The sequence below is a fragment of the Elephantulus edwardii genome, unplaced genomic scaffold, assembly GCF_000299155.1.
Source record: "Elephantulus edwardii isolate Elephantulus edwardi_28Jun2011 unplaced genomic scaffold, EleEdw1.0 scaffold00019, whole genome shotgun sequence".
Taxonomy (NCBI): Eukaryota; Metazoa; Chordata; class Mammalia; order Macroscelidea; family Macroscelididae; genus Elephantulus; species Elephantulus edwardii.
In genome coordinates this window covers 950,397-961,220 of record NW_006399769.1, presented here as the reverse complement: position 1 = coordinate 961,220, position 10,824 = coordinate 950,397, and the positions used below count along the sequence as shown (strand labels likewise).

The following is a 10,824-nucleotide window of genomic DNA, read 5'->3' as shown; positions in this document are numbered from 1 at the left end:
TGGTCCAGTGGTGAGAATCTTTGTCTCTTGACAAAGATTGGATTGGATCCATATTGAAGGCTGCAGTCCCTGACCCTCAGCATCAAGCGCTTCAGGTCCTCTTCAGTTTCAGCAAGCAGGGTTGTGTTATCTGCATAATGCAGATTATTGATGAATCTTCCACCACTCCTGACACCACATTTCTTGTCATAGAGCGCAGCCTCCTGGATCATCTGTTCTGCATACAGGTTGAAAAGGTATGGAGACAGGACACATCCCTGGTGCACGTCCTTCCCAATTTGAACCATACAGTGTTTCCTTGCTCTGTTCTGATGACTGCCTCTTGGTTCAAGTTAAGATATTCCTCATATTAAATTTTCTGGGATATAGTTAAGGCATTCCTCAGGTGGCAGTTCATAGCAACAGTAACACACATTTAAAAAAGTAGAGAGAAGAAAAATCAATGATCTAACTCATCAGAAAGATAAAGAACAACAATCTAATCCTACAGCTTCTAGAAGACAAGAAATTAGAAGACCAAGAGCTAAAATCAATGACATAAAAAACAGAAAAAAATTGAAACCATCAATAACACCAGGAACTGTTGTTTGTTTTTTTTTAAAGTCAATAAAATTGACAAATCACTGACAAACTTAACAGAAGTAGAAGAGAAGACACATATAACTCGATTAAGAAATAATGCAGGTGGCCTCGCAAGACAGTCAATGAAATTATGTCAATGATATAGGAATACTACGAAAAGCTACACTGATAAATTCTAAAACCTAGAGGAAATGGACAAATTCCTTGAAACTCACACCCTACCAAGATTGACAAAGACAGATATAGAACTTTAACAGGCCCAGATGAACAGATGCATCACAAAAGCAGAAATTAAAGAGATCATAAAAAGACTTCCTCATTACAAAAGTCCTGGACCAGATGGCTTCACAGCTGAATTCTACCAAACATTCAGAGAAGATCTTTCACTAATTCTACTTAGACTATTTTTAAAAATCGAAAAAGAAGAAAACATGTCCAGAGTCATTCTTTAAAGAAAGTATAACCGTAATACCAAAACAAGGAAAAATATTACCAAGAAAAAAACTACAGACCAATATCTCTCGTGAATATATAGATGCAAAAATCCTTAACAAAATCCTAGCAGAAAGAATCCAAAAGTACACCAGAAAAATGATTCACCATGACTAAGTGGGATTCATAACAGGTACGCTAGATGGTTTAACATAAGAAAAACAATCAAAATAATTCACCATATTAAAAAAGTAAATAATAAGAACCCTATGATCTTAGCAATGGATGAAGAAATGGAAATGACAAAATCCAAAACCCCTTCCTGATTAAGACATTCAGCAAAATTGGAATAGAAGGGAACTTAGTCAAAAAAAGTATGTATGCAAAACCAAGATCCAATATCATTCTCAATGGCAAATGATTAAAAACATTTTCCTTGCCAACAGGGACCAGACAAAGATGCCCATTGTCATCACTTCTATAGACTTAACAAAAAAACCCTGTTAGAGCTAGTAGATCAATTTAGTAAAGTAGTACAATACAGTATCAAAACCCAAAAATCAGTGGGATACTTCTTCTGTAAAAAAGAGAACTCAGAGAAGGAAATCAAGAAAGCAATACAAATTACAGTAAATAGTATTAATTAGTATAGTGTTAACCACAAATGGAGATACTTGGAAGTGAACATACAAAAATTAGAGCAGAAATAAATGAATTAGAAAATAGAAAAACAATTGAAACCATAAACAAAACTAGGAGTTGGTTCTTTGAAAAGGTCAATAAAATTGTTCCACAAGCAAAACTAACAAAAGAAAAGAAGGAAAAGACACAAATAATTTGAATAACAGATGAAAGGGGCAGCATCACAACAGAACCAACTAAAATGAAAAGGCTAACATTGGAATATTATGAAACACTATACTCAAACAAATATGAAAACCTAGAGGAAATAGACAAATACTTAGATATGCACAACCTACCTAAACTGACACAAACCAAAATTAAACAACTGAATAGACCCATTACAAAAGAAGAAATTAAAAAAGTAATAAACCAACTTCTAGCCAAAAAAGCCCTGGAGCAAATGATTTTAACAAGTGAATTTTCTCAAGCATTCAGAGAAGAACTGTCACCAATTCTACATAAACTATTTCAGAAAATAGAAAAAAAGATGGAATAAACCCAGACTCATTCTATGATGCAAACAAATTGTTGATACCAAAGCCAGGAAAGGACACCACAAAAATAAAAAAAAAAAACTATAGGCCAATATCTCTTATGAACATAGGGGCAAAAATCCTGTATAAAATTCTCGCCAGTTAGAATACACCGATACATCAAAAAAATAATTAACCATGACCAAGTGGGATTTATAACAGGTATGCAAGGCTGGAAGAAACACAATTGTTGGAATTCATTATATAAATAAGGCAAAGAACAAGAACCACAGGATCCTATCAATTGATGCAGAAAAGCCCTTTGACAAAATCCAACACCCTTTCCTGATAATAAAAAGTATATACGCAAACCCAAGGCCAATATTTTTCTCAATGGAGTGAGATTAAAGGCATTCCCTTTATGAACAAGAACTAGGCAAGGATGCCCACTATCACCTCTTATTTAATATTGTATTGGAAGTCTTAACGATAACAATAAAGCAAGAGAAGGAAATAAGAGGTATTCAAATTGACAAAGAGGAGGTAAAATTATCTCTATATGCAGATGATATGATAGTATACTTAGAAAACTACTGTACTCAGCAAGAAAACTACTGGACATATTTGAACATTTCAGCAAAGTGGCAGGATACAAGATCAACATACAAAAATTAGTTGGATTTCTCTACAGTGACAAAGAGAATACAGAGCTGGAGCTAAGAAAAACAATACCCTTCACAATAGCTAATCACATGATTAAATACTTGAGAGTAAATCTAACCAGAAGCACAAAGAATCTATTCAAAGAAAATTACAAAACATTACTACAAGAAACAAAAAGAGACCCAGAGAAATGGAAGAATATTCCTAGCTCATGGATAGGAAGACTCAATATTGTGAAAATGACAATACTACCAAAGGCAATTTACATGTTCAATGCAATCCGAATATTCTTCAACAAGATGGAAAAGACAATCTCCAATTTCATTTGGAATGGAAAGAGACTCCGAATAAGCAAAACATTCCTTAAAGAGAAACAAGGTAGGAAGCATCTCACTCCCTGATTTCAAATCCTACTACACTGCCATGGTGTTCAAGACAGAGTGGTACTGGTACAATGACAGACACACAGATCAACGGAATAGAATTAAAAACCCAGAAATCGGCACATCTACTTATGGTCAACTGATTTTTTACTAGGAGATGAAGTCAGTTAAGTGGGGAAATGGCAGCCTTTTAAACAAATTGTGTTGGCAAAATTGGAAAACCATCTGCAAAAAAGCAAGTTCCACACTGCACTCCATACACAAAAAACAACTCCAAATGGATCATGCACCTAGGACTAAAGCCAAGGACTAAAAACTTCATTTAAGAAAAGCTTGGAAGAACGCTAGAAGTCCTAATGTACAACATAAACAGTCTTTCAAGCATCCTGAAAAATCTACAACCAGGAGAGGATAAAATAGATGAATGGGACTCCTAAGAATCAAATCCCTATGTACATCCAAAAACTTCTCCAACAGGATAAAAAGGGAAACTACAAAAAAAAAAAAAGGGAAACTACAGACTAGGGTGAAAAAATTTTGGTAATGACATGTCAGATAAGGGACTTATATCTAGAGTTTATAAAATATTTGCTCATCACAACAAGGTAAAGGTAAACAATCCAACTGAAAAATGGACACAGGATATGAACAGACACTTCACCAAAGAAGACATTCAGATGGCAAACAAACACATGAAGAAGTGTTCAAAATCCCTGCTCTAAGATACAAATAAAAACAACTATGAAATATTATCTCACCCCTGTTAGAATAACAAAATTTAACAGAACAGCAAACAACAAATGCTGGTGAGGTTGTGGAGAGACTGGAAACCGTATTCAGTGTTGCTGGGTGTATAAAATGTTGCAACCACTATGGAAGGCTATATGATGCTTTCTCGAAAAGTAGCAACTAGAAATATCATTTGACCCAATTCCACTACTGGGAATATACCCCAAAGAAACCATAACTTCCACCTAACCAGATATATGCACACTGATGTTCATTGCTGTTTTGTTCACAATAGCGAAGAGTTGGAAACAAGTTAAGTGCCCATCAAAAAATGAATGGATAGAGAAGCTGTGGTATATTCACATAACGGAATACTATGCTGCACTGAAAAACAAGGAACTTATGAAATATACAAAATGTGTGACCTTGGAGGATATTATGCTGAGTGAAATATCACAGTAACAAAGGGACAAATACTGCATAGTGCCACTGTTGTAAAATGGGACTGAGATCTCGTGTTTGAGGAGAGACTGAGAAAGCTGGGATAAATTATGTATACTGCATTGAAACAGATGAGGGAAAGAACTGTTTAAAAGCGATATATGATTGGGAATTATTGTCATTACAGGAGTCCAGAACGAAGGCAGCATAGTGGAGTGGACTTGGGGGGGAAGCACTGAATAACAATGAAAGAATTTTTCTTTTACTGTTCAAAGAGAAGAATGAACAGGGAGGAAGTGGTGAGCAGGGATAAAAGTGCAACAATGAATGAGTGGAAATCCAAAGTCTCTGTAAACTTTAATTAAAATTAATTAAAAAAAGAGACTGAAACTAAGACAATAAAAAAATTCCTGCAAGACACAATAAAAAAAAATCTAAAGAAATGAAAAAATGTGTACTGTTCATGGATAGGAAGATTCAGTATTTTGAAAATGACAATCCTACCAAAAGCAATCTATTTTCTTGACACAATCCCATTACAGATAGCAAATTCATTTGTCAATTAAATCAAAAGGGAAATTGGTAAGTTTATTTGGAGATGTAAGAGATTCCAAATAAGCAAAACACTTCTGAGAAACAAAAATGAAATGAGAGGCATAGCGCTTCCTGGCCTCAAAATGTTTTAAGTAAGCAGTGACAGTAACCAAAACATCATGGTTCTCTCATAAGGAAAGGTACATAGACCAATGGAACATACTTGAGAACCCAGAAAATGGCTCATCTATCTATGATCAGTTGATTTTTGAAAAGGAGACTAAATCAGTAAGTGGGGAAATGAGAAACCTTCTTGACAAATGAGCTGGCAAAATTGGAAATCCATCTGCAGAAAACTTAACAAGACCAAAACACCTCAAGTCATACATGTAAGCAAAAAAAAATCCAAGATGAAGCAGAGACCTAGAAGTAAAACTAAAGACCGTAAACTTCATCAGAGAAAATCTACCAATAACTCTAGACGTCCTAACCCAAAGCATGAACAGTCTTCTAAGCATAATGAAAAACCTACATCCAGGAGAGACTAAAATAGATGATGGAACATTCTAAGAACCAAATCCCAGTGCACATCAAAAAACCTTCTCCAACAGGGTAAGAACAAAACTTACAGACTGGGCAAAAATATGATAATGACAAATCTGTTGATTGTGGAACAGACCACAAATTACTCATATGTAAGTTCACATTGAAGTTAAAGAAAATAAAAACAAATCCACAGGAACCAAAATTTGACCTTATGTCTATGCCACTCAAATTTCAATACCATATCAGGAACAGGTTTGAGGCCTTGAACACCAGTGAGCAAAGACCAAATGAGCTGTCCATGAAGAATACAAATGATCATTACAAAGGAAGAAGAAGAAAAAGAAAAGGCCAAGGTGGATGTCAGATGAGACTCTGAATGTTGCATTTGAGGGCCAAGAAGCCAAAGCTAAAGGAAGAAATCAAGAAATAAAAGAGCTGAACAGAAAGTGTCAAAGGGCAGCTTGGAATGACATATAATGAAATGTGCAAAGAGCTGGAATAAAAAAATAAAAATGACTGAGCTCACTCAGCATTCCTTAAGTTGAAGGAATTGAAAAATGAATTCAAGCCATGGGTGGCAATACTTAAGGATGTTTTGGGTAGAATGTTAAATGATCCAAGAAGCATTAAAAGAAGATGGAAGGAGTATACAGAGTGATGGTATCAGAACGAATTGGCTAACACAGAAGAATTTAATGAAAATAAAAAACAAATGAACAAGGAACTGTGGTGGTAAAGGAAGAAGTTCAGCTGCACTGAAAGAATCGGCAAAAAACAAGGCTTCAGGAGTTTACAGCATACCAATTGAAATATTTCAACAAACAGACACTGGCCTGAATGTGCTCACTAAAGTGTGCCAAGAAATATGGAGGACAGCCAGCTGGTCAGCTGACTGGAAGAGATCTATGTTTGTTCCTATTCCACAGAAAGGTGACCCAAAAGAGTGCAGAAATTATCGAACAATATAATTAATATCAGATGGAAGCAAGATTCTGTTGAAAATTATCCAAAAAGACTGGAGCAACACGTCAACAGAGAACTGTCAGATGTGCAGGCTGGGTTTAGAAGAGGCCGTAGTACTAGGGATATTATAGCTAATGTTAGATGGATCTGGCAGAAAGCAGAGAGTGCCAGAGGAATGTCTATCTGTGTTTCATTGACTATGCAAAGGCTTTTGACTGTGTGGATCATAACAAACCGTGGTTGACTCTGAGAAGAATGGGAATCCCGGAACATTTGATTGTGCTTATGTGAAACCTACACTTTAACCAAGAGGCAGTCGTCAGAACAGAGGAAGGAGACACCACTACATGGTTCAAAATTAGGAAGGGTGTTCTCCAGGGATGAAGTCTGTCTCCATACATTTTTAACCTGTATGCAAAACAAATGATCTGGGATGCTGGGCTGTACAAGGAGGAATGTGGCATCAGGAGGGGAGGAAGATTCATCAGCAACCTGCGTTATGCTGATGACACAACCCTGCTTGCTGAAACTGAGGAGGACCTGAAGCACTTGCTATAGAGGGTCAAGGACTGCAACTTTCAATATGGCTTGAAGCTCAACATCAAGGAAACAAAAGATTCTCACCTTTGGGCCAATTGGAAGCATCATTATGGATTGTGAAGGATTGAGATTGTTAACAGTTTTATGTTGCTTGGCTCCACAATCAACACTCTTGGTACCAGCATCCAGGAAATCAAGAGACTAATTGCACTGGAAAAGTCAGCTGTCAGGGACCTCTCCAGAGTACTGAAGAGCAACGATGTCAGGCTGGAGACTAAGCAATGCCTGAGCCAGGCCATAGTCAGAGAGCTGGACAATGACTAGGGATGATAGAAAGAGAATTGATGCCTTTGAGTTGTCTTGCTGGAGAAGAGTGTTGAATATACCATGGACTGCTAGGAGAACAAACACGTTTGTCCTGGAGAGGGTGAAACCAGGTTGCTCCTTGGAGCAAGGATTCTGACATACTATGGGCATGTTTCAATGAGGGACCAGTCCTTAGAGAGGGATATAATGTTTGGGAAGGTGGAAAGACAGTGCAAGCGAGAAAGACCGATCGAGTCAGTGATTGGGATAATGGGAGTAGGTGTATCAGAGACAGTGGGATTGGCACAGGATAGAGTAGGGTTTAGGGCTCTTGTATATAGGGTCACTATGAATCGCAAGCGACTTGACAGCACATAACAACAAGAACAACTAGCACCTTAACAAGAAAAAGGTAAACAACACCTTCACTAAATGGGCACAGGATATGAACAGACACTTCACCAAAGAATATATTCAAATGGCAAGCAAACACATGAAAAAAATACTCAAAATACCTAGCTAACAGAGAGATGCAAATGAAAACAACTATGAGATATCATCTCACCCCAGTAATAATAGAAACGTTCAATAAGGCAACAAATAACACATTCAGGTGAGATTATGGAGAGATTGGACCCATAGTCACTGCTGAAGGGACTTTAAAATGGCACAGCCACTGTGGAACACCATTTGGGACTTTCTCAAAAAGTGGGAAAGAGAAATATCATTTGACCCAGCAATTTCTCTACTGGGAATATGCCCTAAAGAAATCAAAGACACTACTGAAACAGATGTATGTACATATATGTTTATTGTTGGGTAATTCACAATATTAAAGAGATAGAAGAAATCCAATTAACCAACAAACTAATGGATAGAAAAATTATGGTACACTCATACATGTAATGTTATACAACATTGAAAAGCAATGAACTTGGAAAACACTGCACAACATGGGAGAATCTGGAAAATATTTTGCTGAGTAAAATATCTGTCACTAAAGGAAAATATTTCAAAATACTGCAGTTATAAAATAGGACAAACATGAGGGAATGGGGAGAGAATGGGAAAAGAATGGATAGATAATGAACACTCCAAACATACATTAGAGCCACCAGGGGACAATCTAATGTAAATTTCTTAACCACACACCAGAAGGGAATGAGATTCAATCTTCTGAGTCAGAGTCTCTGGAGATTTTCTAATTTCTGCATTAGTGAGTCTTAACAGAGATCTTAGCAACTTTCTAGTGGTTATCTAAGTTGTAACTAAGGGTCTTTACCTTCTAGAATGATGAAGAAAATGATTGTTGCAATGAAACAACTATTTCATAATGGTCATAGAGCTCACAATAACTTTAAGTTCTATGATCATGAGACAATAACAAATAGATGATTCCTGTCTACCACAGCTGACCAATTTGAAAAGGATCATGTTAGAACATATTGGACAGAGTGTGAGACAAATGTGGAGCAAAACTTAAAACCACAAATGTAGCCACATTTATTTGTCTGAGAAAGACAGGTGGATCATGATACATCTAGTGGCCTTATCATAGTTCTTTTCACCTATATCTGGGTTCACCCTTGTGTCTCAAGTTCACCCAAACAATAGTAACAGAGAAGTACTCACTCTTAAAATAATAGCTATATGATTATGAATATAATAATGTGCATATTTTTATTCTTTGATGATGATTATTGATTATTATTATTATAATAAATTACTATTATAATCATAGAGTCACACAATTTGATGGGTGGAGGTAGGTGGAAAGATCTGGTGTTAAAAACAATGCATTCAAACTTTGGAAATAAACCAGAATTAAAAAAAAATTAATTACAGCCAAAAAAGATTAAAAAAAAATATCAGTAGAACTTCCTGACAGACGAAGTGCAGAAGTCAGGGAAGGAGAGGATAGAAGGATAAATACAATCCAGAATCACAGGGAGAAAGTAGGAAGTGTGCAGTTAGGAGATTTTAATCAATGTCACAATTGAAAAATATAGAAAAATTGTTGAATGAAAAATAAATATGCTCTGTAAAATTCCAATCAAATTGTAATAAAAAATAAAAGTTAGAAACTTTCCCCCCTAAAGTGTTATCCTTAGTGCTCCAAACATATCTTAAACACTCTTGTCTGCTCTGGGCTATGGTCACACAGAGCCACGTCATTCCATATCTTGCTAATATGCAGGAAGAGCACATGCAAATAGGGCTCTGTCTCTTGCTGATGAAAACCAGCCCAGCCCCAACCTTGCAGTTCTGGGAGAGGAGCCACAGAATCGCCAGTGTCCTCACTCAGGAACCAGAGGTGAACACCGACAAGTCACCATGTCTCCACTTAGCTGGATTTTCCTTGTTGCAATTTTAAAAGGTAATTTTGCAGAGAAAGAGTGTATATGAGTGAGTATGATTGAAACAATGGAAATTGTGTTACTGACTTTCCTGCCATTATGTTTGCAGGTGTCCAGTGTGAGGTGCCACTGGTGGAGTCTGGGGGAGACCTGAGGCAACCTGGGGGATCTCTGAAGCTCTCCTGTTTAGCCTCTGGGTTCACCTTCAGTAATGCTTGGATGCACTGGGTTCGCCAAGCTCCAGAAAAGGGACTGGAATGGGTCTCACGTATTAGTAAGAGTGGGGGTACAAGCTATGCAGATTCTGTAAAGGGCCGATTCACCATCTCCAGAGACAATGCCAAGAACATGCTGTATCTGCAGATGGACAGTCTGAAAACAGAGGACACAGCAGACACAGTGAGGGAAAGTCACCCTGACAAAAACCTCTCTCTGTGGGAGCTGAGAGCAAAGGACTCAGATCCAGGAGCAGGTGTAGATGTGAGTTAAAGGATGGTTTCCTGTAGTGAAACTTCCCCAGGGATTATTTCATATAAAGAACTCTGCTGGTTTAGTGGTAGAGAGTTGCATTGTTGTTAAAAGCACGAAGTTAACCTACCAGCTTCTCCATGAGAGTGAAGGGCAGCCTTCTTCTGTGCAATTTATTGGCTGTGTAAACACACTGGGAGTCAGTTGCAAGTTGCTTCCAACTTGATAGTACTAATTACAGCACACATGGTGAGGAAAAGTAGATCCACTGTTGGTTTCCCTCGCTGCTGAAGTTAATTTTTTATTTTGCTGGTCACAGCTTTCTTAACTTTCCAGTGAATACCAGGAGATGTCTTCATTTGATTATTTGTGAGCTTTTTTTTTTATTTCTTTTTTTTTATTGTTAACTCATCTATTTGTTTTAAAGGAGCAAGGTTATGTACATCATACTCTCTGAACCACAATAATTCATTTCTCCCCCCTAGGAGGGGTGGTAGTCCATCTGCAAAAGGTTTTCTAAGTCTCCAGGAAGGAATTCAAAAGAGTTGCTCATTTTCCTTATTTGTGCAAATATGATCATATCTTCTGCCACTGGTTAGTATAAATTTTCCCCATTGTCCATTCTCTGTTTTCTACCACACTTTTTAATTAATAGTGTTTTGTAAACTTTTTGAATAAAAACATAATTCTGCTCTGAATTTTTTTGTAAAATTATAATAATTA

General features: G+C 36.8%; 1 gene segment (V, D, J or C); it reads left to right on the top strand.

The window, feature by feature from the left end:
* Window positions 1–9,610: 9,610 nt before the first annotated feature.
* LOC102845101 lies at window positions 9,611–10,122 on the top strand. The segment is given in 2 exon segments: window positions 9,611–9,653; window positions 9,743–10,122. Coding segments are annotated over 2 exon segments (423 nt in total).
* The last annotated feature ends 702 nt before the right edge of the window (window positions 10,123–10,824 follow it).